Source organism: Neolamprologus brichardi, chromosome 14 (genome assembly GCF_056152115.1).
Source record: "Neolamprologus brichardi isolate AB-2024 chromosome 14, ASM5615211v1, whole genome shotgun sequence".
NCBI lineage: Eukaryota > Metazoa > Chordata > Actinopteri > Cichliformes > Cichlidae > Neolamprologus > Neolamprologus brichardi.
The window spans coordinates 930,672-956,498 of NC_142117.1; the positions used below are offsets into that span (position 1 = coordinate 930,672).

Genomic DNA, 25,827 nt, shown 5'->3' on the forward strand with positions numbered 1-25,827 from the left:
GAACTCTGCATGCCCATAAAAGGCAACTGCCTGACTGTGTGAAGTGTGCACCCAGAGAGAGAGTAAAATCTAGGCAGATGAAGCGAATGGATGTTTTAAGAAAATACTAATTGAATGTTTTAGTGTGTTAATACAGGTGGATTTCTCTCAACCTGGAAACTCGAGTACAGCGGCAAAAGGATAGATTAAAAGAATTAGGACGACAAACAGGCCAAGCTCTGGCTTAAAATTTTACAGCTTGACCTCTCACTTTGTCCCCACCCTGAGAAGAAGCTTAAAGGACAATAAATCTCCTGATGAAGACAGACAGAACGTCGTGGTCTTGAAGAGTTAACAGCAGGCAAAAGACAGTGCAACTGACCTATAACACTGAAGGGTCAAGCAGCAGCATGTATGAACACCACTGATGGAACATGAGCTTTGAATCACAAGCTGGAAACCAGCCATGCTGGGAGTTAACCTACAAGAAAAGACCCAAAAGATCAACGGAGAAGAAACAGAGACAGCTGAGTTTGGACTGTATTTGCTGGAGATTTCAAGGTCACACAGGACACTGTGAGAAGAGAGGGACGGGTACCAGTCAGAGGTCAAGCCCGGACGAGTTCGAGTGCGAACGTACAGGATATAATTGGATTGACATTGAAGGCTGAACTTATGATGGTTTAGAGATGTCCACCACGTCACAACAAAGAGGTAAAATAAAGAGAGCAACTAACTAACAATTACATTAATGAATAGAAAACACACATATACAAGTTGTTACATGTGAAACTATTGTTGGAAAGAATCAGAAGTGAGACAGTTTGAATCCACAGCTCAGTGCAAAGATGCATGAACTAAACCTGATTATAAAAATACACACAGTGGAAATTTGTGTTTTTATGTTTATGCAGGGGTGTCCCTCTGCCTGCATCTGACGGTGCTACGAGGGAGGCCGTGTTCAGGTGTGGAGTGGGGCGGGACTGTGCGGCGACGCGCTGTCAGGAGGAGACAGGTCTGCGACAGGAGCCCCCTCCTTATTCTTCTGGCGGCGTGGTTTCCATCCCGGAAGAGAAATTCCTCTCCTGTTTCAGATAAGGACCATTCGCCCGCGTGTGGCTGTACTGTGGGATTATGGGACTGTGGGATTATGGGACTGTGGGAGGGTAATTTTAGCATATGGAAACATTTTTTTAGCTTTGTTTTAATAGTGTATTGTTATTTCTGCCGGCAGGGTTTTTAGCGCATTGAGACTCTTTTTATTGTATACGGGGGATTTTAACTTGTATTTGTGATTCTGGCTGTGTGTGTTTTTATGGAAATAAATGGTGTGTGTTCAAAGCCAGCTTAGTTTCTGTGCTTCATGTGCTTCATAGCTTATTGTCTCCACATCAGTAGCATTATCGTCAGTGCTTCACCTTGATGGAGGCGTCCTCGGCTACCCTTCACCTGTCCCTCCAACCTTCCTCCAGTTGATCTGATGTCTAATTGGCTGACTGGAGCAGATTAAGCTAAGACCAGGAAGAGGACTGCACACACACACACACACAGACACACACACACACACACACACACATACACACAGACACACACACACAGGTCTGCATGTGGCTTTCCGTTAGACAGTAAGCTCAGTGTAGCATTACAAACATAAAGTCATCAAGAAGGAAACGCTCTCCTCTCATCTTCCTCACGTTATTAATTCTGTTAAAGGGCGCGTGTGAAAGGGCGCCTCAGCCGGCTCCATAGCTAAACTCCAACGTTACAAGTTCTTGGAAAAAGTAACACTGTGGTGGAAATATTTCTGTGGAGATGAAATGAGTCACGTGGAGAAACAAATCTGTTCCTGATGTCTGGCAAACAAGCGCGTCCAGCAAAGAAACGTCCCGTCCTCAGTGTCTTCATTAGGACACTTTTGTTATTGACACCCATGCTTGTTTCTTTTGGGCAAAGGTGCGGGACGGACTTGAAGACCTTGTTCGTACCAGTTTGGACACACCTGCGGCGCCGGTTTAGCGCAGCTGGATGAGCAGCAGTCCCTGTGTCCCTCTCTCACTTTCCTGTCAGTTTTCACTGCATCTGTCTAATAAAGACAAAAATACATTTAAGAAAAGAACAGAAAGTTTGGATACACCTTCTCATTTTATGGTTTTTCATATTTACATCGTAGAAGACATCACAATGTGGAGTTAAACAAAAAAGTCTGAAAACATGTTTTATATGTGAGATTCTTCAAAGCTTTGCTCTCCCAGTCTCACCTTGTCCCAGCACAGAAACAGAGACACGTGGGAAAAGTGACATCTCATTACATGAGTTTGTGTGAGGCTAGTCCAACAGTGATGCAGTCTAATGGTGTGGAGATCTTCCAGTCAGTGGTGACAGGCCCAGCTCTGACAGCACAGTGTGACAGCACCGTGTAGCATATGGAGCCCTTTAGAGATCAATGCATGTAAACTGTAAGGCGACCCCCGTATCTGTAGTCATTCTAAATATTTCTGTTTAACAAGCAAACACTTGATTAGAAAACTAAGTGATGCAAGTGCAGACTTAGCTAGCGGCCTGTGAAAGTCACAGTTCAGTCAGGCAGCTCAGACATTTGGCACTCAGGACTTTGGCTTTACAGCTTTGGGTGATGGGAACAAACCACAGTGCAGTCCTCCATCCAACCTAACCCAGCTCTCATCATAGCACAACGTGTGGAAGAGGGAGGCCACTCAGACAGGAGAGAAATGCCATCAGCATAGATGACTTTGTGCTGTTACTTTTGTAATGTTCACACAAATAAGCAAACGGTGCATTTTGTAGCAGCCTTGAAATATATAAATATAAATATATATAAATATAAATATAAATACAGTTTCTATTACTGGAAAAGGGGATTTCTGTTTAAATCCAGCTCCAGCAGGCTTTGGCAGCACGGCCGGTGATGTGTGCGTGCGCGCGTTTATGTGACCATTGACTGAGCATGTGCGAGGCAGCAGAGAGATTATCGCTGCCACGACTCTGGGCTGTCCTGTAAATCTTCTACTTGCTGGGATATTCGTTGTAGTTCAGGCATGGAGGAGCGGAAACCTCTCGGTTCAGGCGCAGTCCGTGAAGCGGAGCGACTTTGGAGACTTTACGCATGCTCCTCATCAGCGGCGGGCGGGGAGACTTTAAAGTTGGACCCTTTTCATTTACAGTAGTGACGCAGGTGAAATGCTATTCTGTAGTGAACTCTTGATATTTTTGGAACGTCTCGAGTGGTCTCACAACAGATAAGAAGAGGACAAACTCACTCCGGGACACTGTGACCATTCCCACTGTAACAAATGGCAGATGGATATGAGCAGGCCAGCTCATCAGAATTTATTAAGGGTAAGTTTAACATCAGTGCTGGGATGTAATACTGCATAATGGTTTTCTATAAGAAACTACAGCCTGCAATATTTCCATGTGTGTGACTGAGAGCGTGGACATAAATACACAGCACTGACCTGCTCGTTCATTTTGGCTCATTTGTTCTTTCAAACAAAGCTAAACCAGTATGATTCAGTGTGAGCTACACTGACCACGATGGTCTCCATCATGGGGACACTAACCAAATAAGAGACGAGGACATTTCTGATTATTTTGTAGCTTCTTCATCAGCACTGTGCATTGTTGTGGAGAACAATAACTCTTGACAGGACTGTGGGGGCAGCTGGTCGGCCTTTGGCCTGGAGGATGCTGGATCGTTTTCAGCTGTGTCTGCTATAATTAACATGATATAAAGTGTAACAGCTGTGCATTAAGACGGTAAAAAGAATCCTGGTAAAGTGAGTCCATGCAGGTGCAGGTCAGCTTCACAGCCTTTACACAGCAGCTCGTTTCCAGGAATAAGTTTTTCTCTTTTCAGCTATCACTGCAGAACTTGCTTTCCAGTTTTACTGAAGCTGCTTCACTCATGAGTACATGTAAAACTACATGTAGCTGAAAGGTTCAAACTTACAGGCTAACAGTTGGCAGGTTGTAGCCCAGTGTCCCACAACTCATTCACTCATAGAGTCAAATAATACAGTTTAGTTAAAGCAAAGAATTACAAAGTTTATTACGTTTATGAAGCCACGACCCATCGTTCTCTAATCTGGTAAAAAGAAGCATTTCAGTAGTGCGAGGATTAAGTTTGGCTAAATCAGGTTAAGTAACCAGCACCAGTGTGTCATGTAAGGACGGAGATTTGGGTCCTGCCTTGGTTTCAGCAGCAGTTAATGAGGGGAACTGATCCTGTGCTGTAACCGAGACACCAAAAATACCTGGATACAGTCAGCAGCTCGGTGTGATCGGGACAAGAGAGCGTTATCGCCCTGTATCTGAAGCCAGGACTGTCTGTGAGGCTGAATGTAACCTGTGTGTGTGTGTGTGTGTGTGTGTGTGTGTGTGTGTGTGTGTGTGTGTGTGTGTGTGTGTGTGTGTGCACCACAGACCGCCTGTACTTTGCCACTCTGCGGGTCAAACCTAAGAATACAGCCAACACACACTTCTTCAGCACGGATGAGGAGCTCATATATGAAAGGTAAGCTGTGATCTAGTCTGATCCCCAATTCTGACGTACCGCCGTCTGACATCCATTTAAAGTGAGTCCGGATGTTATCATTCACATGCTGATATTATAGTTGGTGTTGTTCTTGGTTTAGCTGAATGTTCATTTAACAAAATACTTTCTGTACCATGTAAAAGTAAACTCATGACTTTCTATAACAGCAACAAGCATAAAACATTCAAAGTGACTCAAACTCTGCAGCACTGCATGCTGGGCTGTTGTCATTACATTTACTGAGACACTATTCTTCTGTCTGTTAAATCCAGCTTAGCTTAGCTTAGCATAAAGACTGCAAGCAGGGTAACAAGAAGAAACTCCACCTAGCTGGAAATTATTTGGCGACCATGAAGGTTCCAGGAGGTCAGGAAACCTCATCAAACCCACACTTTTAAGTTTGGGATGGGAACATTTTCCCGTATTATTGTAGGGTTTTTACTGCTGTTGTGATTTGGCACTATATAAATAAAACTGAATTCAGAGATTTGAATTGTTAACAGTTTATGAGCTCTTAGTGAGCTTTAGCGGTGCCAGTGGGTTGATTTCATTCATCTAGACTGAGCTAACATGTCCCCCCCCCCCAGTCCCAGTCCTGAGCTCAGCTGAAGAGCTGCTGCTTAGTTTTTACTCTCTTAGTGATGCTTTGTGTTTATTTACAGTGAAAACAAGCCTGAGACCACATGTGAACAGATATGATCTGAACCCTGATAACTACTAGTGATGGGTAGATGAGGCCTCGTGAAGCGTTTCAGCACATTCTCCAAACTGTATCGATACTGCGTCGACACAGTGTTGCTGTTTTACTCCATACTGACACCTGCTGGATCTTAAATATCATTGCAGGCAACTTTCTTGAGACTCACAACAGACACTGATTCAATGACCTAGTCACACTTGTATACACTGTAAGGTATTGTACTTTCCATGGAATAATTTTATATATTTTACATTGCAAATATTTTAGATATCTTTAAAATATATTGTGAATGACATTAAGTGAAAATTAAAATGAAAGTATTGTGAATGTAATATTACCCATTTAAATGTTGACCCAGAGTTTATTATAAATTTCTATTCAGAAAAGGATATGTTTGTTAAAGGATCCTCTGATCTTGGAATGTTTCTCTCCGACACTCTCCACAATACTAAGGGGTTTGCACTCCTTTATAATAAAATTCACAACAGCCTGGTCCAGAACAGTCTTGCCAGATGCTTGATTTCAGAATAATAAAACACACATATTAATCTAAAAAAATGATGATAAAGTTGTTCAGTGTCAATATAGGCCGACCTGTGTTCATTGTCAGTGTGTTTGTCTCCTCATTTTCATGTTTGGCTCTGTAATGCCTAAACACTGAGGAGGTGCTTTTGTTTGTGTAAGAAAGCTCCACAGAACAGATGCAACATTCAACCTGCATAAAATGAAATAAATAATTTACACTGCAAGTCACATTGCTGTTTTTCCTATTCTGATAGATTACACTGAAAGAAAGACAGACAAACTATTCCCTTATTTGCAGTTAAAAGATCAAAATGATCCCACACAGCAGAAGCATTTCTTTTTCTTTCGAGCTCCATTTTGTTATGGAGAGATGTGTATTATTATTTGTTGTAGAGAGATATGTATTTTTTTTTTTTTATCTTTGCAAGAGTAATTTTGTGGGGGGTTTTTTTTTTTTTTTTTGGTGGCAACTCGTTCCGTTGGCAGATGCGGTACCTTTTAAACACAGTTTGGCACGTTGGCAATGAGCGATACAGCAGCTGTATCGATCACGTGACTTTTTCTTAAAGCGACGCACCGATACAGGCTTCGCTCTGTGAGCTTGATAGATGCGTCGGTGCGTTAGTTTTGCTGGACCCATCACTAATAACTACTATTACTGTATTCCTCTCACTGTGTGTGTGTGTGTGTGTGTGTGTGTGTGTGTGTGTGTGTGTGTGTGTGTGTGTGTGTGTGTGTCTGTGTGTGTGTGTGTGCCACAGAGACGCAGCAGTTGGAGAGTGCTCTTTTAACCTCACCGTCCTAAACTGCTTACAAGGAATCCACAAGGTAGCAACAACGTCTAACACAGATGATTTTAGTAAAATTAAAATGACACTTATTAACTTCATTTTGGTCATTTTAACCTCATTTTAACTTAAAGATCCCAGTTTGAGCCACATTTGACATTGTTCTCCTCTTATTCTGTAACAACAGTAATTGAATTCAGTTTTATTCATAGCACTAATTCTAAGCAACAGTTACTTCAAGGTACTTTAACTTATAAGGTAAAGACCCTACAGCACTGCACTAGAAGTATACACTTGGCAACAGTGGGAAGGAAAAACTCCCTTCCAACAGGACGAAACCTCCAACAGAACCAGGTTTAAGGAGGCAGCAATTCACTGTGACAGGTGAGGGGTGAGAGAAGAGAGCAGAGAGAACTACAAAGGAGTTTAATAATTACTAATGATTAAATACTTCAGTGATGTACAAACACACAGGAATTGAAAACAAACGACTAAAGAAGAAATAGTCAGTGCATCAACGTGTCTTTTAGACCCCATTCCTACAAAACTGCTCAAAGAAGTCCTGCCATTAATTAATTCTTCGATCTTAAATATGATCAACTATCTCTAATAATCAGCTATGTACCACAGGCCTTCAAGCTGGCTGCAGTTAAACCTTTACTCAAAAAGCATCTCTAGACCCAGCAGTCTTAGCTAATTATAGGCCAATCTCCAACCTTCCTTTATATCAAACATCCTTGAAAGAGTAGTTGTCAAACAGCTAACAGATCATCTGCAGAGGAATGGTTTATTTGAAGAGTTTCAGTCAGGTTTCAGAGCTCATCACAGCACAGAAACAGCTTTAGTGAAGGTTACAAATGATCTTCTTATGGCCTCTGACAGTGGACTCATCTCTGTGCTTGTCCTGCTAGACTTCAGTGCAGCGTTCGATACTGTCGACCATAATATCCTATTAGAGCGATTAGAACATGCTGTAGGTATTACAGGTACTGTGCTGCAGTGGTTTGTATCATATCTATCTAATAGACTCCAGTTTGTGCATGTAAATGGAGAGTCCTCTTCACACACTGAGGTTAATTATGGAGTTCCACAGGGTTCAGTGCTAGGACCAATTCTGTTTACATTATACATGCTTCCCCTAGGCAGCATCATTAGAAGACATAGCATACATTTACACTGCTATGCAGACGACACCCAGCTCTATCTGTCCATGAAGCCAGATCAAAATCCTGCTCCTCACATACAAGGTCTTAAATAATCCCATCTAACAGACCTCTCTGCACTGAGTCATCCTTGTTATTAATCTCTGGCTGTCCTCACAGTGTGTCTTTGGTCCTGTCTCCGTCCCCTCAGCCCCTCAGCAGTCAGATTGCCGACCCTCCCTGAGCCTGGTTCTGGTGAACATGTGTTTCTGTTAAAAACGAGTTTTTCCTCCCCACTGTCACCAGTGTGCCTGCTGGTAAGGGTGGTCTGATTGTGTTTCCTCTGTATAACTGTAGGGTCTTTACCGTACAATATTAACTGCCTGAGGTGACCTTTGTCTCACCCGTCCAAGTGATAGACAGTCAGTGAAGTAAAGGTCAGCTCACCTGTGTCCACTGCAACAAAACTGATTTCCAATGAAAGGTAAAAGACCGTATGTGTTCATTACTGCAGTGGTGGTATAATTAAGGTGTTCTGGATCCATGTTTTTAACTGATATGTTGCTAACCTCTATCACAGTCTTTCTTTCCTTTCTTTTTGTGCTTTTAGCGAGTTGAAAATGGAGATATGAACTGGATCGTTCCGGGAAAGGTTCTGGCGTTCAGTAGCCCTCATTCTCGTGGTAAGATAGAAGATGGTGAGTCAGAATCTCTAAGCTAAAAGCTAAAAGCATGCCTCCAAACCAACATCAGTGCTCACGTTGCTTGGCCTGACAGAAGGCCTGCCTGTGCAGCCCCTCAGTGCCTGCACGTCCTGAAACAGCTGAGAAGAGCTAACCTTACCCTGCTGTCTTCTGATGGCGTGTATTGTTTCCTGCTTAGTGCTGTCATGTTGTTACGGCTGGATTAGACGAGCCTGAGCCCTGCAGTGGCTCGGGGTTTCCCATGATGCACTCATGCTTCTTCATCACTCAGCTCTTTTTTACTTCCTGTGTATTTACACCACTTTGCACGTAGTTATTATTCCCCTCTGGCTCTCCAGTCCGTCTCTTGTCCCGTTGTCCTCCCCTCACCCCGACCACATGTGGCAGATTGCTCCCCCTCCCTCAGCCTGGTTCTTGTTAAAAGGGAGTTTTTCTTTCCCGCTGTCAGCAGGTGCTTGGGGCCGTTCGATCGTTGAGTTTTCTCTGTATTTAACGTCTTTACCTTACAATATAAATCAGTTGACACTACATCATTGAATCTTATTTTACGTTTGCATTAAGAGACAGGACTTGCATTAAAAGCAGATCCTTGCTGACTGAAACGTACGACGTAACTCAGTTGTTGTTGATTCTGTCTCCAGGTTGTCCCCTCCACACACCCGAGGCATACTTCTCATACTTTTGCCAAAATGACGTAACGACCGTGGTTCGTCTGAACAGGAAGTTGTATGATGGCAGGCGGTTTGAGGATGCAGGATTTGAGCACCACGACCTCTTCTTCCTTGATGGGACCACGCCCTCTGACCTCATCGTCAGACGCTTTCTGCATGTGTGTGAAAGCACAGACGGGGCAGTGGCAGTGCACTGTAAAGGTAGGACTGCAAGTGTTTATGTATGTTTAATTGATGTCATTTATTTCTTTTATCTTAACTTTGTCTCTTTAAACACTCCATCCATTTACAGCTGGATTAGGCCGCACGGGCACTCTGATTGGCTGCTACCTGATGAAGCACTTCCGGTTTACTGCAGCCGAGGCGATTGCTTGGATCAGAGTCTGCAGACCTGGATCTATCATCGGTCCACAGCAAAACTTCTTAGAAGAGTGAGTTTGTGCCTCAGCTGTGACGCTCAAACCAAACGATCCAATTTCCGTGACTCCAAAGGTATCAGTCGGAGACAATCATTAAGCTTTAGTGCCGTTCATGAAAGTACAGGATTAATGCTTTCCAAATGATGTGCACACAGACACGTCTGCAACACTTCATTGGGATAATGTCACAAAACACAAGCAGACGGCAACTTCACCTCCAAGGTGCACGGAGAAAGATCTGACGAGGTGAAGACTCCAGTCACAGAGTATTAGGGAACCATAACGTGTTAGTGGCCTTCATCAGGGTCATTGCGTTTATCTGTGAAGGTGTGATTGGTCCACTTTTTCTGTTTCCAGTCTTTTTTATTTAAACACAAGCTGTTTGACATTTTGCAATGACCCAAAAGGCGTTGGTCACTGAGTACAGCTGTTCTCTAATACTTCGAGTGTCGCTGGAGTCTTCACACGAAGAACAAGAAGATCAGGAAGTAGATCAGGAAGTAGATCAGGAAGGGTTTGAGGTGTCACCTTGGCCTTCAACGTCGGCAGATCTCAATCTCATCGAGCATCTGTGAGATGTGCTGGACAAACAAGGCCCGTCTGTGCTTAGGCTGTGGCATCTATTGCTGTTACCACACAAGATGTTTCTCCATGCTGAGGTCATGGTTGGAGCATGCTGGAAATGTAGTAAAAGTTAGAAGAGAAGCAAAAGGTGGAGGTCAGGGTGGGGCATTCCCCAGGGTGCCCATGTGCAGCTGGTGGTGACTGCAGCAGTGGGAAACTGGTGGATGATGAATCAAATCGAATTAAAAAAAGCCTGAAACTGTGTTACTGCTGCAGACTGCAGTCAGCTGGTTTCTCTCCTCAGCTCTGGACGCACACTTCCTCCTTACGCCACAGTAGTGCTCTGTTGCTAATGGCTACTAGCTTTGTGTGTCTACTTACACGCTAAACCAGGATGTTGAATGTTATACCTGCTAAACATGATATCACAGTTAGTTTGTGGCGTGTGTTTGATGTTTGTGTGCAGGAAGCAGCACAGTTTGTGGGTTCAGGGTGACGTGCATCGGTCTAAACAGAAGCTGGTCCAACAGAGACGGAGTCGGCAGCAGCAGCTGCAGCAGCAGCAGCTTCACCGCTCTGACTCTGTGCAGGGAGGCAAACAGGAGGCAGTGTCCTCGCTGCTTTCCAGCATGGATGACCTGTCAATCAACACCGTGCTCTGCAAGTCATATAGCTTGGATGAGGTCAGCGGTGTGACTTCATAGCACCTTTTTTTAATGGTTACTGCAGAATTCAAACAGGCTACTGAGTTCTGATCACAATGTTGTGTTTTCATGCTGCTAATTGTGTCTTTCTTTCTGTGTCTGTGCAGAATAACTGCAAAGAAGTCAGTCTGACACAGGGAGACGAACTGAGAGCACTGAAGGGAAAACGCCCACCGAGATCAGCGTCATCCTGCTCAAGGTACCAATATCTGTAATTTAATTAATGATAAATGGTTATTGTGGTCAGTGCAAGAGACACGTTGAGAATTAGCTCAAAACAAAGTTTCTATTAACAAGGAGATATAATAGACACCAACATGTTTTTGTGGATGTCAGAAAGTACATAAGTGACTGTTGTCGAATGCTTTGTTTGCACGCTGTCTAACAGACAGACTGGACTGCATGAAATCCTGCTGTGTTCTCATCTGTGCAGCGTAAATGTTGTGTATAACCTGCTCGAGCTCATGCATCCTTTTTTGTTCTTCGGTTAAACTGAAACCTAAATGCAACAAGAGAAGTTGTTGTCTTTGGATACTTTAGTTAATCATGAGTGAGATTAAGGTTGTGGAGGTTGTCAGAGTATTCCTTCTACTGCCTGACAGTGTCCTCAGTTGGAGTCAGCAGGCCTCCATCTTTACTGGACACCGTGTTGGTAGAGCACCACTTCCCCCTCCTGACGGTTTGCCAGAATCGCTCCTCCTACGCCCAAGTTTTTGCTGCAGCCGCGGCCTGAGCTGCGTTTCGATTGGCCTGCCCGCTGCCTCTGCTCTCCACCCGTGGCTGCCGCCAGACACACAATCAGTAGATAATACCTCTGCTCACTACAGTTTTTGTTTTGGTCCCTGAATCCACGGCCCAAATATAGCAGATATATAAGATGCTGCCATAGTTCAAGAAACATTTCATAAAAAGTAAATAGTTACAAATCGGGGATATGGGAGCTGCGGCAAAAAGAAACCAAAGGACGACCACGAACCAAACTCACAACGTGCTTCTCCTGTAAACTAACATCACTAAACTGCTAACCTGACACAACCAAGAACTGGGCTTCCACGGAGGTTAACTCGAGGTACCTCCCACACGTCGAAGCGTATTTGTCTCTTGTCTCTTGTACAGAGTGTGTGTGCAGATGTTGATTCCTGCAGTGAGCGTAGAAATCATCAGAAGGATTTTTGGAGAAGTTGTTCGTTGTGCTTGTTTTTGTGAAGGATCAAGTTTAGTATTTGCTCTTGGATCACACACACACACACACAAATATGAGGTGTTCTTGTTTTCTGTGTCAGGTTAAACCTGTCCAAGACTTCACACTGCTCCATCCTCCCTCCCCCAAAGCCCTCCAAAGTCCACCTCAGCCCCTCTTCTACTAAAAAGCTGAGACGAAGTTCCTCTACCACCACTGCTCCGCAGATCAGGAGGTTGGTGTCTGTGCTTTTGTTCCTTACTAGAAGCACATTATAATAAAACCAATATAAAATGTGATGTGCTGATGTCTCCACAGTCCCTTCAGCCTCACTGTGTTCAGCACCAGGCCAGCACTGATTCACTGACTTCACACTTGGGACGTTCTGGTCATGAATCAGCCCAGCTGATGATGGACTCGCTGGAAACTGGATCAGCTCTCTTGCACCTTTAATAGGCTGTAAATCCTTTTTTAGCCCCAATAACTACTTTTGGTTTTGACAGAGCCAACAGTTTGTCACCACTTTAACTGGTCACGTGGTCCATTCTGTGATAACAGGGCCGACACCATAAATCATCACGTCTCTTGGGTATAGCAGGCAGGTAACTGTAAAAAACTGCTGCTGCATATTGCAGATATAACATCTGCTAGATGCTGAATGTCCCGTTGTCACAATCATTTTGCTGGAAGCAAAGGACACGTGCAGGTGCAAAGACCAAACAACGCTAACAGGGGATAAAAGGTCATGGCCCGAGGACTGAGTCAGACCATCGCCAAGAGCAGTCTGGGTGCTTCTGATAAACGGCTGCTGCCATTTGTCCATCCAAAGTTCAGAACCACAGGATGTAGACGGCCTGAAGCAACGTCTTGGTTGCGGAAACACAGACCTTTAGAAGTCGTACCAAAATCCACGCCAACTTTGGCAGATCACAGGTTTCTTGGCTGCACATGATGGACCTAGCTTATTTGGCACGTTGTTGTAATGTTGTCTCCTCATTTTCAGTACTTTAGTAACCTGGTTGGGTTAGAGAACCATAGCAAACCACATCTTTTGTAAGAGATCGGTGCACATTGTTCAAGAATTAACAACTGGACGCAAAATTGACTTGCAAGACCAAGAGTGATACACTGCTTCTGCTATAGATGTTATTTATATTTTCCAAGATTTCATCGATAAAGTATGACAAACTTATATTTGTTGGTCTGTTAATGTTCGACATTCTTATAATGCACTTTGAAAACCTCTGAGCACACATGCTTCTTCGTTATTAACCATTCGCATTCATATATAGTCAAATAATAAAAAATAAATAAATGTTCATTTACCTGTTATTACCACACACCAAATCCGGTCGTTGGTACTTGCTGGCTTATGTAGCCACTAGGTAACAAAAGTTCGACACTTCCCCTAGCATCCTGGAGCACTTCTGTTGTCTTTTGCACGTGTTTTTACGTGTTTTGGAGTTTTTACGTGTTTGTACGTGTTTTGGAGTTTGTACGTGATTTGAAGTTTGTACGTGCTTTGTCTGTAGGGGCCACCGTAAATATACTTTTATTTATTCACTCCACATAAAATGTAATAAATAAATCATATAATACAAAAATCAACTATTCACATTTCAACTTTTAACTATTTAAATTTTCAGCTTTTTCCTTTTACAAATTTAAAGTGAAACAACACAAAACACTGCAAACCACAACACAATTAAATATAAATTAAAATATGAAAACAAAAAGAAGATGCATATTCTCTGTCATATGGACCTGCATGAATAAACTTTCTGAATCCTTTATCATCATCAACTGAAAATAGTTGTGGATGATTACTATACCTTTCTAATGTGACGTTGTTGTCCCTGGCTCTCTTTCTCTCTCTCTCCCTCCCGCTCTGTTCCTGTGCTACTGACTGTAACTACTGCCCCTCCCCCCTCTGCCCAGCTTAAAGCACAAGGCTCGCGTGCTGAGTGAAGAGGGAAAAAAGTGCGAGAGAGAGAGAGAGAGTGAGAGAAAAAAAAAAAACACAGCTCGCAATAAGGAGCCGGCTCCCGTCCGCTCTAAGGGCCATTTCATTCGCGACCGACACATCACTAATGTGCTTGCACGCTAGTGCATGAGGAGGGACGGATTTTATGTTTTACCTCTCCAGACACCTTTCTTTTGCAATGTTATGGGTTGTACGAACACTGTGATATGTTTGTAAACACTATGTTTGTTAAGCTGCAGCCGTTCAACCGGGCTTATATGGTTGACGAAGAGAAGGTGTATTAAAGGAAACACTGTGGAATTCCCAATGCCAGTGTGAGCACTGCTATCAGTGAGCTTAACGACAGCCGTTAGCATCATTTCACTATTTCAGTCATAAAAACACTTCCTGTCTCTGTGGTGGTTACACTGACATCATGCAGTTTGTGCTTTGACCTCCAGAGGACGACAAATCAGCACAGACAGAGAGCTCCATTCAAACTTTGCTGCCATCAGTAATAATTCTTCAAATATAATCATCAGTATTTGAGCAGCTATGATATCAGGGACAATCTAGACATGTGTGACAATACTGAACATGTCACATGACACACCTTAAACATCATGTGATCCACTCTCAGTCTGCACTTTCATTCATGACTTCAACAGGTTGAAATGAGCTTTGAAGAAACATCAGTTCAGTGGTGAAATATTGAAACGCTGCAGGAAGAAGAACAACAAAGTGATGACAGATGTTTGTGCTTCAAACTGGAAAACCAGCAGAAATAAATCACAGCCTGCCAGAGGTTTAGGAGTTTCTGAGGGGAACTGGAACGCAGCACAGTGTTTCAAAGCCCCTGATTGTCCTCAAACGCCGCATTAGGCTGAAAGTTTACTTTCACTTCCTGAACTTCGTGGAGTGGCGCTTGTTGTTGGTGTGTGAAGAAACTGTAAGTTTGCTTTGTTTCCTCCTTTAACAGTTTGTCTTTAGGAACTTTACTGTTTGTTCAGCTCATGTTCGATTTCTTCACACAACAAACTGTGTGTGTTTGTATTTCCGGTCTCTCCATTAAAGTCAGTGTGTAATGTTTTCCTGGGTAACATCAGCTGTGTGCAGCTTAGTTCCAGCACAAATCTGCCGCTCCATAGTTCACGGTAACGGACTCACAGCTGGACCAACGAGGCCGAGTGTGTCCGCCACTCTGAGCTACGTTCGTGTTTGTGTACTTGTAGTTTGTACTTTGTGAGTTCACTCAGAGTCCACAGAGGACGCAGCGTACGTGATGACGTCAGCCCTTTACCTCCTTTACTGTCACTGTGATTAATATTTACACACCACACGAGACACCTGACAGCATGTTAACGCTAAGCTAAAGCTAAGCTAACGCTAAGCTAGCCAAGAACCCAGAGTGACGTTAAAGCTGAGTAAACACTGACCCCAGACCAGCACCGTGATAAAGTGAGCTGCTGCTGCTGAACCTGAACAGGTAACAAAGTGATGAGAAGTCAGGCTGCAGGTTTCTACCTGTTCATGTTTCTACAGTAGAATCACTTTGAAGTGTCTTTGTGCTGTTTCATCTTTGATTTGTGTTCATAAACACTCAGAGAAAGATCACGTGACCTCATCAGGATCTGTGTTGGTGTGTGGGGCTGTACCTCAGCTTTAGATTATGGTGATTATGAGACAGTGTTTCAGCTCATTTTACACAGTAACATGAAAGTACTGTTATGAGGAGTAATGAAGTAACATACTCCATTACTTTTAATTAAAGTGTTCTGTGTAATATGTGTAATAATGACTTTTTTGAGTAACTTCATCTCTGTCAATAACAACATTCATACGTGGAATAAAAACACATCAGTGGATCATTGCTGGAGCTGCCTGGACTTCAGTCTTCAGGATCTCAACCAACAGCATCAACATGCTGCTCCAGATGTTTGTGCTCCAGATGTTTGTGCTCCAGATGTTTGTGCTCCAGATGTTTGTGCTCCACATGTCTGTGCTCCAGATGTCTGTGCTCCACATGTCTGTGCTCCAGATGTTTGTGCTCCACATGTCTGTGCTCCACATGTTTGTGCTCCACATGTCTGTGCTCCACATGTCTGTGCTCCAGATGTTTGTGCTCCACATGTTTGTGTTCCACATGTCTGTTCTCCACATGTCTGTGCTCCACATGTTTGTGATCCACATGTCTGTGCTCCACATGTTTGTGATCCACATGTTTGTGCTCCAGATGTCTGTGCTCCACATGTCTGTGCTCCACATGTCTGTGCTCCAGATGTTTGTGCTCCACATGTTTGTGTTCCACATGTCTGTTCTCCACATGTCTGTGCTCCACATGTTTGTGATCCACATGTCTGTGCTCCACATGTTTGTGATCCACATGTTTGTGCTCCAGATGTCTATGCTCCACATGTCTGTGCTCCACATGTCTGTGCTCCACATGTTTGTGCTCCACATGTCTGTGCTCCAGATGTCTGTGCTCCACATGTCTGTGCTCCACATGTCTGTGCTCCAGATGTTTGTGCTCCAGATGTTTGTGCTCCACATGTCTGTGCTCCAGATGTCTGTGCTCCACATGTCTGTGCTCCAGATGTTTGTGCTCCACATGTTTGTGCTCCACATGTCTGTGCTCCAGATGTCTGTGCTCCACATGTCTGTGCTCCAGATGTTTGTGCTCCTGGTGATCAGACTCACAGTTTCATCCTTGAAATAAGTGTTTATATTGTTGTTATATTGTTGACCCACCATTGATCATGTGTCTCATCACATGATCAATGGTGGGTCAGCGACATGCTTTCTTTCCGTCTCAGGTTTAAATATCTGGGACTCTCCACCGTTTGGTTTTAAAACTGAAGAAGCTTCTCGGATGAAACGTCTTCCAGAAACTTAAAGAAGTCTCTATTTTCTTTCTAAGCTCCTTAGATCACATGACCTGGATGACTGAACCTACAGACATATTGACCTGGTTTCTAGGTTACATGACAGGTCAGAGGTCAGCGACTGTAACTCAGTTACTCCTGTTAATGTGAACTCACTGAGTGTTTGTGGTTTACCTCTCAGACTGACTGAAGATGATGATGGAGGAAGAGGAGGACAGAGCAGAGTCTGCAGGGTCCAGCTGTCCGTCTGTGAGGAGTGACCGGTCCAAAGGTCGAAATCCAGACTTCAGTGCTGAACCTGGACCAACGAGGTCAGAGAGCTGAACACACTGAGTTACAGAAATAATTCTGCACTGACATTATAATCAGTGTTGATTCTGGTTGATTGTCTGACTGTGTTTGTGAGCTGAGAGGAAATGAAAATGAATCTGTAACAAAAATCAGTTTTGTCCAGTTTTCCTGTAAAAAGCTGAACTCTAATCTAAGAGGACTGTTACTGACAGGAAACAGCTGCATTATCTGCAGTCTGTGTGATCACAGCTGCTTCAATCATGTTTGTGTCTGCAGAGGTCAGAGGTCACAGTCTGCAGGGTCCAGCTGTCCGTCTGTGAGGAGTGACGGGTCCAAAGTTCACAATCCACTCTTCAGTGCTGAACCTGGACCAACGAGGTCAGAGAGCTGTGATGACTCCTTTACATGTTTGTGTTTCCTGGATAAATATGACCTGAAACATCCTCAGATTGTTACAAAGATTCATTAAAAAGAAAACAATGAAAGAGAAAAGATCCAAATGTTAGACTTGGTCATTTGCTGTTTGAGGACAGTGATGCTCATATCTGTGGGGAAAGTGTGACCTGAGTGGGTTCATGTTTGTAGGGAGAAAAACCTCTGGAAGCAAAGAATCACAGACTCAGAGTTAATACATGTACATGGACGATTGCCTGACACGTTCCGTCGACTACAGAAAGTGTAGGCAAAGCGCGCCAGGCATTCACTCAGAGTTTATTATATACTGTCTTATCTTACATAACACTCATGGGTGGAGTACAAGTTAAGAGAAAAACAATTTCTTCTCTGGTGATTGCATACGAGGCTGCACAGGTAGCCTTGCAAGACAAAGAGGAACAAGTTGATTAACAATCTTGTAATGGGTTGAAACAATACATGTGGGTGTAGTCGAAATTTGAGCAACTTCCTCATGTGGTTACTTTGTTCCAGTTAAAGGATTGCAGGCACGCTATGTACGGGCATTACTGTGCAATTCAAATAAAGCTAACATAAAGGTAATAAGGTAAAATCTTTTCACAATGTTTGTCTTTAAAGAACAGAGCTGCTCTGATTCTCTTTGTGTCTGATCTGTTAAACAGTCTGAGAGGTCACACAGAGACCCAGCAGCTAAAGCCTGGATCATACTGGCTGCTGTTAATGAGACTCCATCAGGACAACACTGAGCCACAGTGGTGTTCATGGAAATCAATCAATAAATTCAACTTTACACTGTATTACCAAAGTACTGACTCGTCTGCCTTCACACACATGTAAACTTGAGTGACATCATATTCTGAGTCCACAGCATTCAATATGATGTCAGCCAAGAGTTCAACATATAACAGCTTAAACTGTTCTAAAAAGGTTTTTTCACAGGTTTAAAAGTGTTTACGGGAATTTTTAACGGTTCTTTCAGAAGCACATACGTGAGGTTAGACACAGGAAGCAGCAACACTGACTGAACACAGCTTTTAGAGGCTAAATTCACATTTTAATAATGAAAGTGGCTTCATGTGTGTGTGTGTGTGTCCATGGTTCCTCCACAGAGTGGACCAGCAGAGCTCAGAGCTTCCCAGTGGTCAGTCTGCCCAGCAGCATCAAACACAGCTGGACTCCATGTTTATGGTCTGTACATGTACAACAACTACTTTATTATTAATATTAATAATAATACATTTATTTATAGGTCCCTTTCAGAACACCAAGGACTCTGTGGACTAAATGACCAAAAGAAACAAACTTTGAAATCAGACGGTGCAAATGTGATCACAGGGAAACGTTTTAAACATCGAGGCTTTAAACAAAAACCAAAGTGAAACAGTTTGTAGTCGAGATCAGTGGGAATGAAGCTGAATAACTGTTTCTTCAATAACTTTGAGAAATAAATGACCAATATGATGGAAATTAGGAGCATTAGCACTTACTAATGATGTGAGTCGACACTCTGCTGTATTGAGACGACCACATTAGGTGGTCCTCAACTGTAATGGAAACCAATGGCTCCAGTCGATCTGAGCAGCTACTAATAGAAACGGGGCCATAGATGTGTTTGTGCTTAATAACAGTGAATCACAGGATTTTTACATTACAGTTAAAATCTCATGTTGTTTGTTAAAGTGTGCAGTTCAGGGTGTGTTACTAAAACTGTTGTTTGCTCACTTTCCAAAGACCCAGCCCCCATAAAAAGCAGCCAAACAGCTCTAAGAGTTACACACACACGCATATCTATCAAGTTTACTCTGGTCTAATATACTTGGATTTAGCTTGAAGAATGTTCCTGTACGAGGACTGAAAATGATTTAAAAAGCAGCCAATGTCCAAAGAACAACTTTGACACACCTTCATAAAGCCTGCAGAGCAAAAGAAAAACTAGCTGAAAGTCTGGCTGCTCTTATGAAAAGTACAGAGAAATTATGTGTCGTTCAACACTTGTGCACAATATAAGAGTTTAAATAAATCTGAAGAGTAACTCAAAATCCTACAATCATACTGAGAAAATCATCTACAGCTAACTATCCAAGTGGATTTGTTTAAGACAGCTCCATCTGCTGGTGGCCCTCTGCAGGTGCATGAAAGGGGCGTGTTTATAGTGAAAGTAGTAGAGAAAGTAAACCCCATGGGAAGGAGGGAGGACTCTCAGCAGCTTCCAGCTCATATTCAGACATTTGACTTCTCACTGAAAGCAGCTAGTTTGAGTGTCTGTACCTTAATTAGAAGAGATAACATGGCCATAGTAATTAGAGTTGATTGGGCAATGCTGTCCTTGTAATGTACTTTATGATTTTTATACATCTGTTTGAGGACAAGTCCCAGTTTTTCTGTAGAGCCTCTCAAGTTGGTGACAGCAGTCAAAGTTCACGTGTAAACCAGAGCAACAAATCAGGTCCAAATGTGTTGTTCACAGTGAGTGGGATCATCAGTATGTTGCTATGTTAACATCCTGCAGCAGGATGTGTTTGGTCAGCTGGTTCACATTTCCTCAGGACCTTCTTGATGTGATGTTCTTCTGCTTCCCTGGCTGCTGTGTCTGTGGGGATGGCGTTTGTTCTGTGTTGTAGCGTCCTGATGACGCCCAGTTTGTGCTCCAGTGGATGATGAGAGTCAAACCTTAAATACTGATCTGTATGCGTAAACAGAGTGAACCTTTAAGACCAGTTGTCTGTATGATCAACTCTGCCACCTATAACATCTTCAAGTTTCTGGCTTCGATCATCAACCTGTTGATAGTTCAGCTCTGAACACCAGTGAAATGTGTCTCCCACTGAAATCGCTGCATTCATATGAACAGAATCAACGTTTTGGGACCGTGGAGTTGTGGAGAATGTCTCAGTTAATCAGAGAAAGTCAAACTTATAATTGGTGAAGAGATTGTGGATGATATGCCCCTTGATCGTAAAGAAGTGGATGTTGTGTAGACTGAAGTTCAGAGTGGTGGTTCATTCATGAAGTATTCTGTTCCAGCTGCTGGAGGACAACATCATCACTTTTGTGAAGAACGAGCTGAAGAAGATCCAGAAGGCTCTGAATCCAAATAAGCCCCAGTGCTTGGAGTTTCAGAGGGAGGATGATGAGCAGAGGAGCAGCAGAGAGGCATTTGTGAAGATCGCAGTGGACTTCCTGAGGAGAATGAAGCAGGAGGAGCTGGCTGACCGTCTGCAGAGACGTAAGAGGATTTCTCACTTAAGGTTTTAAGCTGTTAGATAAATGAGACACTCATGACACCAGTGTGTTAAGTCATTTCTCAGTGGGTCAGAAAATGTCATCAGCGTTTTGTAAAATATATTTGTTGAAGTTGTATTTTTATTATTATTATTCAGAACTTCCAGCTGCAGTTTGTCATCGTAACCTTAAATCTGCTCTGAAGAAGAAGTTCCAGTGTGTGTTTGAGGGCATCGCTAAAGCAGGAAACCCAACCCTTCTGAATCAGATCTACACAGAGCTCTACATCACAGAGGGTGGGACTGCAGAGGTCAATGATGAACATGAGGTCAGACAGATTGAAACAGCATCCAGGAAACCAGACAGACCAGAAACAACAATCAGACAAGAAGACATCTTTAAACTCCCACCTGGAAGAGATGAACCAATCAGAACAGTGCTGACAAAGGGAGTGGCTGGCATTGGGAAAACAGTCTTAACACAGAAATACACCCTGGACTGGGCTGAAGACAAAGCCAACCAGGACATCCAGTTCATGTTTCCATTCACTTTCAGAGAGCTGAATGTGCTGAAAGAGGAAAAGTTCAGCTTGGTGGGACTTGTTCATCACTTCTTTACTGAAACCAAAGAAGCAGGAATCTGCAGCTTTGAAGACTTCCAGGTTGTGTTCATCTTTGATGGTCTGGATGAGTGTCGACTTCCTCTGGACTTCCACAAAACTACAATCCTAACTGACCCTAGAAAGTCCACCTCAGTGAATGTGCTGCTGACAAACCTCATCAGGGGGAAACTGCTTCCCTCTGCTCGCCTCTGGATAACCACACGACCTGCAGCAGCCAATCAGATCCCTCCTGACTGTGTTGGCATGGTGACAGAGGTCAGAGGGTTCACTGACCCACAGAAGGAGGAGTACTTCATGAAGAGATTCAAAGATGAGGAGCAGGCCAGCAGGATCATCTCCCACATCAAGACATCACGAAGCCTCCACATCATGTGCCACATCCCAGTCTTCTGCTGGATCACTGCTACAGTTCTGGAGGATGTGCTGGAAACCAGAGAGGGAGGACAGCTGCCCAAGACCCTGACTGAGATGTACATCCACTTCCTGGTGGTTCAGGCCAAAGTGAAGAAGGTCAAGTATGATGGAGGAGCTGAGACAGATCCACACTGGAGTCCAGAGAGCAGGAAGATGATGGAGTCTCTGGGAAAACTGGCTTTTGATCAGCTGCAGAAAGGAAACCTGATCTTCTATGAATCAGACCTGACAGAGTGTGGCATCGATATCAGAGCAGCCTCAATGTACTCAGGAGTGTTCACACAGATCTTTAAAGAGGAGAGCGGACTGTACCAGGACAAGGTGTTCTGCTTCATCCATCTGAGTGTTCAGGAGTTTCTGGCTGCTCTTCATGTCCATCTGACCTTCATCAACTCTGGACTCAATCTGCTGGAAGAACAACAAACAACCTCCAATTGGACTAAACTATTTAAAAAGAAAAAGAGTTTAAAATCTCTCCACCAGAGTGCTGTGAACAAGGCTTTACAGAGTCCAAATGGACACCTGGACTTGTTCCTCCGCTTCCTCCTGGGTCTTTCACTGCAGACCAATCAGACTCTCCTACGAGGTCTGCTGACACAGACAGAAAGTAGCTCACTGACCAATCAGGAAACAGTCCAGTACATCAAGAGGAAGCTCAGTAAGAATCTGTCTGCAGAGAAAAGCATCAATCTGTTCCACTGTCTGAATGAACTGAATGATCGTTCTCTAGTGGAGCAGATCCAACAGTCCCTGAGATCAGGAAGTCTCTCCACAGATAAACTGTCTCCTGCTCAGTGGTCAGCTCTGGTCTTCATCTTACTGTCATCAGAAAAAGATCTGGATGTGTTTGACCTGCAGAAATACTCTGCTTCAGAGAAGGCTCTTCTGAGGCTGCTGCCAGTGGCCAAAGCCTCCAACAAAGCTCTGTGAGTAAACATGAACTCATCTCTTCATTCTTAAAATCATGGGAAATAAACAAGAGGTGCTCAGTTCAAAGAACACTGCCTTTTAAGAAAAAATAAAAAATAGTCACTTAGTCACATATGATACTTTAAATATTTCATTCCAGCAGGACATGTCAGCATTTCTGAAATATTTTTGTCTTTAACTCTAATCAAAGCACAATCCAGATCCAGCCCATAAGAACATGAGCTCTAATCCTTCAGCCCCTCTGACAGGTTTATTATCCTCAAGTCGTTCACTTGTCTCCAACAACCAGGAGTTTAGCTCTGTTTTTTAAAGCAAATACTTGAGCTACTAGACTGTACCTACATCTTTTTCAGATGTTCTTATTTTAAGGTCTGGTTTGTGGCTCACCTTTGTTGCAATGCCCAATGTCTCTTTTTTTCAAAAATAAATCTGTTACCTCGGTGTGGCCAGAACGACATGGTAGACTTGTAGTCAAGACCGCCTAAACCTAGACCAAGACAAGACCGAGACCAAGTCGAGACGAGACCAGGACCGAGACAAAAAAGTCTTTAAATTGCAGCCAGATGCTGCTTCGTTTACGGGTGTCATGTGATTTTGCTTTCGCACAGCCCTCCCTACCGCTGTCTACTGTCTCACTCACTTACTGAGAGGGCGCACAGACGCACGCCCCACTTGACTGTCGCGTCCCCCACCCTCTCTGTTTTTCCAGAACTGATCGGGAATTAAAACAGGACTACAACAGTTCAAAATCAGGACTATTTAGGACTTAACCAAGACAGAACCAGACTCAAAACTAGATGATAGTAGCACTAAAAATCATCATAGACCTGCACTACACTTATTTTTTTAATTCTACCAAAGTACACTATTTAGATTTATAAAGGTTTATATAATTATTTAGCCTTCATAAGCCTGCACAACTTAATAAATATAGAATTTGAAAAGTAACAAATGGTATCTAAAAAGTTACACTAGGTACTAGATACATGTTCTGATGAGATTAGGCAAACAACCATTTGACTAAGATTTGTGTCTCACCGACTCTTGTTCCATCTGTCCTGTCCTCATTCTCCATCTCCCTCTCTATTCCTCTCTCTCTCTGTTCCTCTCTCTCTCTCTCTCTCTGTTCCTCTCTCTCTCTCTCTCTGTTCCTCTCTCTCACTCTCTGTTCCTCTCTCTCTCTCTCTGTTCCTCTCTCTCTCTCTCTCTCTGTTCCTCTCTCTCTCTGTTCCTCTCTCTCTCTCTGTTCCTCTCTCTCTCTCTCTCTCTGTTCCTCTCTCTCTCTCTCTCTGTTCCTCTCTCTCACTCTCTGTTCCTCTCTCTCACTCTCTGTTCCTCTCTCTCTCTCTCTGTTCCTCTCTCTCTCTCTCTCTCTGTTCCTCTCTCTCTCTCTGTTCCTCTCTCTCTCTCTGTTCCTCTCTCTCTCTCTCTCTCTGTTCCTCTCTCTCTCTCTCTCTGTTCCTCTCTCTCTCTCTCTGTTCCTCTCTCTCACTCTCTGTTCCTCTCTCTCTCTCTCTGTTCCTCTCTCTCTCTCTGTTCCTCTCTCTCTCTCTGTTCCTCTCTCTCTCTCTCTGTTCCCCTCTCTCCCTCTCTGTTCCTCTCTCTCTCTGTTCCTCTCTCTCTCTCTCTCTCTCTCTCTCTGTTCCTCTCTCTCTCGCTCTCTGTTCCTCTCTCTCTCTCTCTCTGTTCCTCTCTCTCTGTTCCTCTCTCTTTGTTCCTCTCTTTTTCTCTGTTCCTCCCTCTCTCTCTCTCTCTCTGTTCCTCTCTCTCTCTCTCTGTTCCTCTCTCTCTCTCTCTCTCTCTCTCTGTTCCTCTCTCTCTCTCTCTCTCTGTTCCTCTCTCTCTCTGTTCCTGTCTCTCTCTCTCTGTTCCTCTCTCTGTTCCTTTCTCTCTCTCTCTGTTCCTCTCTCTCTCTGTTCCCCTCTCTCCCTCTTTGTTCCTCTCTCTCTCTCTGTCCCTCTCTCTCCCTCTTTCTCTCTCTCTCTCTCTCTGTTCCTCTCTCTCTCTGTTCCTCTCTCTCTCTCTCTCTCTGTTCCTCTCTCTCTCTCTCTGTTCCTCTCTCTCTCTCTCTCTGTTCCTCTCTCTCTCTATCTCTGTTCCTCTCTCTCTCTCTGTTCCTCTCTCTCTCTCTGTTCCTCTCTCTCTCTCTCTGTTCCTCTCTCTGTTCCTTTCTCTTTCTCTCTGTTCCTCTCTCTCTCTCTGTTCCTCTCTCTCCCTCTCTCTGTTCCTCTCTCTCTCTCTCTCTCTCTCTCTCTGTTCCTCTCTCTCTCTCTCTGCTCCTCTCTCTCTCTCTGTTCCTCTCAGTCTCTCTCTCTCTTTTCCTCTCTCTCTCTCTCTCCCTCTCTCTCCCTCTTTCTCTCTCTCTCTCTCTCTGTTCCTCTCTCTCTCTCTGTTCCTCTCTCTCTCTCTCTCTGTTCCTCTCTCTCTCTCTGTCCCTCTCGCTCCCTCTTTCTCTCTCTCTCTCTCTCTGTTCCTCTCTCTCTCTCTCTGTTCCTCTCTCTCCCTCTCTGTCCCTCTCTCTCTCTCTGTCCCTCTCTCTTCCTCTTTCTCTCTCTCTCTCTCTCTGTTCCTCTCTCTCTCTCTCTGTCCCTCTCTCTCTCTCTCTCTCTCTCTCTGTTCCTCTCTCTCTCTCTGTTCCTCTCTCTCCCCCTCTGTCCCTCTCTCTCCCTCTGTCCCTCTCTCTCCTTCTTTCTCTCTCTCCCTCTCCCTCTCTGTTCCCCTCTCTCTCTCTGTGCTGACAATCAAGCCAAACACCAACATCATCAAATATACAGTTGAAACCAGATATTTACAAACTCTTCAGATAAAAACACAAAAAACTTTTTTAATTGTAACATCAAATCAGACTAAATGTTTTTTCAGGTTGATAAATATAAAAAACATATTTGTTAACTTTAAGAGTAAAGAGAGAAGCTATCTGTATTTCTTAATTGTAAATGGCACCAAATTGTATTCAAACTGAGCCACACTGATGGAGCTCCACAATTCTTTTCCTGGTGTTTGGTTGACATCTCTTGATTTTCCCATGTCACAGAAACAGGCTCTGTGTTTTGCCTTATATGCATCCACAGGTGTGTCACCAATTTACTCACATACATGGACCAATCGGAAGCTTCTTCAGCTCAGAAACGTCTGGAGTTTTCTTATTAATTAACAAT

At 43.6% G+C, this 25,827-nt stretch overlaps 3 protein-coding genes across 4 annotated transcripts in view; 2 read left to right on the forward strand and 1 right to left on the reverse strand.

Moving 5' to 3' along the window:
• The window catches only part of LOC148098668 (acyl-coenzyme A thioesterase 11-like), a 175,479-nt gene that overhangs the window by 105,816 nt on the left and 43,836 nt on the right, over positions 1-25,827 (reverse strand). The gene's annotated exons all lie outside the window — the stretch shown is intronic.
• Positions 1-25,827, forward strand: part of LOC148098670 (protein NLRC3-like) — a 133,838-nt gene that overhangs the window by 29,015 nt on the left and 78,996 nt on the right. Inside the window, exons 1-2 of one of the 2 annotated variants that reach the window (XM_087850557.1) lie at positions 20,520-20,707; positions 20,862-22,665. The exons of the other annotated variant lie outside the window; for it this stretch is intronic. Of the exons in view, the coding sequence (XP_087706683.1) occupies positions 20,671-20,707; positions 20,862-22,665 (1,841 nt within the window). The 5' untranslated portion in view covers positions 20,520-20,670. Of the gene's footprint in view, positions 1-20,519; positions 20,708-20,861; positions 22,666-25,827 lie in introns of those variants that run through there. 2 annotated transcript variants of the gene reach the window in all.
• Positions 4,885-11,484, forward strand: LOC148098671 (dual specificity protein phosphatase CDC14AB-like). The gene is made up of 9 exons (XM_087851383.1): positions 4,885-4,900; positions 7,901-7,944; positions 8,300-8,387; positions 9,035-9,265; positions 9,357-9,495; positions 10,514-10,730; positions 10,859-10,950; positions 11,185-11,237; positions 11,354-11,484. Exons 1-9 carry the CDS (start codon positions 4,885-4,887, stop codon positions 11,482-11,484), a joined length of 1,011 nt encoding a protein of 336 aa, XP_087707509.1.

What these genes read in the sequence shown, in the direction of transcription:
- LOC148098671 (XM_087851383.1), top strand. An exon ending in CCTCCCTGAGCCTGGTTCTG is followed by an intron (nt 7,945 to 8,299) that starts GTGAACATGTGT and finishes TTGTGCTTTTAG; the next exon opens with CGAGTTGAAAATGGAGATAT. An exon ending in TCGTGGTAAGATAGAAGATG is followed by an intron (nt 8,388 to 9,034) that starts GTGAGTCAGAAT and finishes TTCTGTCTCCAG; the next exon opens with GTTGTCCCCTCCACACACCC.